Source organism: Microtus ochrogaster, unplaced genomic scaffold, assembly GCF_000317375.1.
Source record: "Microtus ochrogaster isolate Prairie Vole_2 unplaced genomic scaffold, MicOch1.0 UNK105, whole genome shotgun sequence".
Lineage (NCBI taxonomy): Eukaryota > Metazoa > Chordata > Mammalia > Rodentia > Cricetidae > Microtus > Microtus ochrogaster.
The window spans coordinates 1,016,077-1,019,345 of record NW_004949203.1 but is presented as its reverse complement, the minus strand read 5'-3'; the positions used below and the strand labels follow the sequence as shown (position 1 = coordinate 1,019,345).

The 3,269-nt window shown below is 40.5% G+C and overlaps 1 protein-coding gene across 10 annotated transcripts in view; it reads left to right on the top strand.

Moving 5' to 3' along the window:
- Window positions 1-3,269, top strand: part of Ktn1 (kinectin 1) — a 78,740-nt gene that overhangs the window by 3,056 nt on the left and 72,415 nt on the right. For all 10 annotated transcript variants that reach the window (XR_001229512.1, XR_001229510.1, XR_001229511.1 and 7 more), the window contains exon 2: window positions 1,038-1,175. Coding sequence is in view for 7 of the 10 variants with exons in the window: in XM_013355210.2 (XP_013210664.1) it covers window positions 1,038-1,175 (138 nt within the window). In the remaining 3 variants the exon portion in view is untranslated. The remainder of the gene's footprint in view (window positions 1-1,037; window positions 1,176-3,269) is intronic.

Genomic DNA, 3,269 nt, shown 5'->3' with positions numbered 1-3,269 from the left:
AGAGAGAGAGAGAGAGAGAGAGAGAGAGAGAGAGAGAGAGGTTAAAGAAGATAGGCTCAAAGCTGATTGAGTCTAAGTTAGAATAGGTTTAGCAGGCCTAAGTCTGTGAGCTAAGTCATCTTGACTTTTGTTGCAAGAATAGATTTTTTTTTGTTTTAAATGATTGCAGAAAAGAATAAAAAAATGATACTTGGAGAAATGTAGAAATTATCAGCTAGGCTTCAGGCCCCATAAAACTATTTTGATCACAGCCACTTGTGTGTTTGTGACCAGCTGTCACAGTGGTCAATACAAACGTTCATGGTTGTAGTACTGCAGCATGGGGTGGTCCTCAGAATAAAGAAACGTTCCCAGTTTGTGAGTAGGCACATGTTTCTTAGCCCTGAGGGAAGGAGTGTTGGAGAGCCTGGAGGTGAGGGGGGGGAAACGCTGTTGCTGTGTCTCCACGCAGGCACAGTGCAGGCTTAGATGCCAGAGTGTGAAGGTAGTAGTTGAAGTCGTGGGCATAGTCGTTCAGTGTGATGAACACCAGCATGTGAGGTGTTCCTTTGAAGCAGTTCACAAAGGACACTCGGAAGGAAAGTAAGAAGAGAATTGGGGAGCTTAATTTTTTTTAATTGTAGTAAAATTTGGGAGTCAGATTTTAGTTAATCCTTTATTGGAATGGGAGAGATAAAAATTAAGGTGCAGTTAGTGGTCTGTAGAAAGAAAGCACAGGCTGTTATTTTGTCCATGGGAATGGATATGGAAGGTGGAAATTGGCAGTGGTAGGGAAGGTTTTTAACTTTCAAATTATAATTGACTGTACTGTGGGGTGAGAAGGGCTGGGAATGGCTCTGAAGTGAGAAGAAAGGGCCAGTGTAGTAAGGATTTGATACTGGAGAGTAAGAAAGTTGGAAGGGAAAGTTTTGGTAAGAGAGATTGAATATGAGATTAAGCTTTTTGTGGTAAAGCATGCTGGGAATTTTTAATAATTTCTTGTTTTCTGCTGTGTTCATTGTTTGCTATGATTTTTCTCCCACTTATGTTTACTGAAGATGACCAAGATAAAAATGTGGAAATACTGATGACACCTTCAAAAAAGCAAGACATGTCACTGTTCCCTCATGAGACTAAACCGGAAGGTGGGCTGGGAAAGAAGAAAGGTGTGTCAAAGAAGCAAAAGACAGAAACTGGTGAGATATGCGGATGAGCATCTTAGGAATGCTAACTGTAGAGAAGTGTGGGTCGTAGCTCCGGAGACTGCTCGTGTTTTGTAGCCACTGGAATTCTAGTGCAAGTCTAAAGTGATTTTCACTGTATAGCTTGCCTTGCTTTACAGATGTGCTAAGAATGTTTGTGTTTAAGTAATCATTTTTGGTTTTGAAAAATAACAGTATATACGAGCTATATAGAGTAAAAATATTCCCCAAATGTTTATACTTAAATTTTTTTCCAAACATTTTTGTTACAATTATTAACCTGTTAATTGGATAGACTAACAATTTTTTAAAGTTATTTATTTGTTTTGAGACTGCCTCATGTTCAGGTTGTCTGTTGACCCAGCTGTAGTTTAGGGGGACTTTTGAACTTTGATTCTCCTGTCTGCAACTCCCCAGTGCTAAGTTCACCTTACTTGTCTGGATTCTGTGTGATGTTGAGAATTGAACCCAGGGCTTTTGTGTGTTAGATGAGCACTGTGCTAACCAAGCTCCAGGAATGGGTTTTAATGTGACATGTGTGCTGTGAGGTGTTCACACATATGTCATTTTGAGCCTTACCATCTTTCCTTCCCAATGCCCCTCCTTTCTCCTCTGGGCTCTGCTCTTCCTGCATAGTCATGCTTCTGTTTTCAAGGTAATTAGTTTTTGCAGATGAGAGAATACGTGCAATATTCATGCTTTTTAATATCATTTGAAAATTATAATCCACATGTGTTAGACCTAGTGTTACCCTGCATTTCTTATTCTGTCCTACAGATTTGCATGGGTTTACGGTAGGCATCCAATTAGAAGTGACAAAGCAATCTTAGATTGCAGAACTTTCCAGAGAAAGCTTGATTATCAGGTTTACGGTAATCACACAGCAGTGTTTACAAATGGTATTAGGCTGTCATATTACTCAGTGCTAGAAGACAGTGTTTGGAAAGAGAAATGATGAAATTTCATGTACATTAAAATTATGATGTTTCACATATAAGTTATGAGACAATATTACCTGGATATTTTGATACAGTTAAACTTCACTAACTTAAAATAAGATATAAGAATTATTAATACAAAGTCCTTATGGGGAAGGCTGTATAAGAGTAAACCCAGGCCGTACGCATGCTAGAAGTGCATGGCCACTGAGATCATCCTCGTGCCCTGAAAGTTGGATTGTACTGGAATGTATCAAGGTTTTCATCTGGGTACAAATACTTGTTCTCTCTAAACAAGGTACTAGTCAGATTCTTTGCTGAGTTTCTCATGAAGTTTGGGACTAAGATTATCAAGCTACCCTCCATCTCACCCCCCCCCCCCAAGACAGGACCTTTCTGTATAACCTTGTCTTTTCTGGAACACACTGTGTAGACCAGGTTGGCCTCAAAGTCAAGATTCTGTCTGTGCCTCCTGAGTGCTGGGATTAAAGGCATGCACACTAGCCTTTTTTCTAGTCTTGATACATATAGTAGGGTGTGCCATAGAAATTAATATGACCTTAAAATGAGAAGCTATCTGTAAACATAAATGACTGATTTTGTACCTAGCGTAGGAAAGAAACTTCATTCACTTCTGGGCTGGCAAGCATGCAGAACGTTATGGGTTTAATCCCCAGCATTACTAAAACCAGGGCACGGACGTGAATACTGCCTAGGGAATCATTAGAGTCACCCCGGGCTTGATAGTGGTCAGTGCCTTTTATAAGAGTAATTCATCACTGTAGATAAAAATGAACTGCCCAAGAGCATTAATGATGGAAAAGGTTAGCTTCTGCTCTGACAGAAGTGGTTGGCATTGTAGTGCATTTATAATTTCATCTCTTAGAAGCTTGAGGCATGAGGATCCCGCATTCAGGGTTATCCTGGGCTATACAGTGAGATCTCATCTTAGAAGACAACTTCAGAAAGGTTAAACAAGATTAAGCAAGAGTTAGCTAAAGGGTAGATGTAAAAAGTTTTCAATATTATCAGAGAAGATGTCATCCCTCCTCCCCTTTTTATTTGCCTGCCTGCCTGCCTGCCTGCCTGCCTGCCTGCCTGCCTGCCTGCCTGCCTGCCTGCCTGCCTGCCTGCCTTCCTTCCTTCCTTC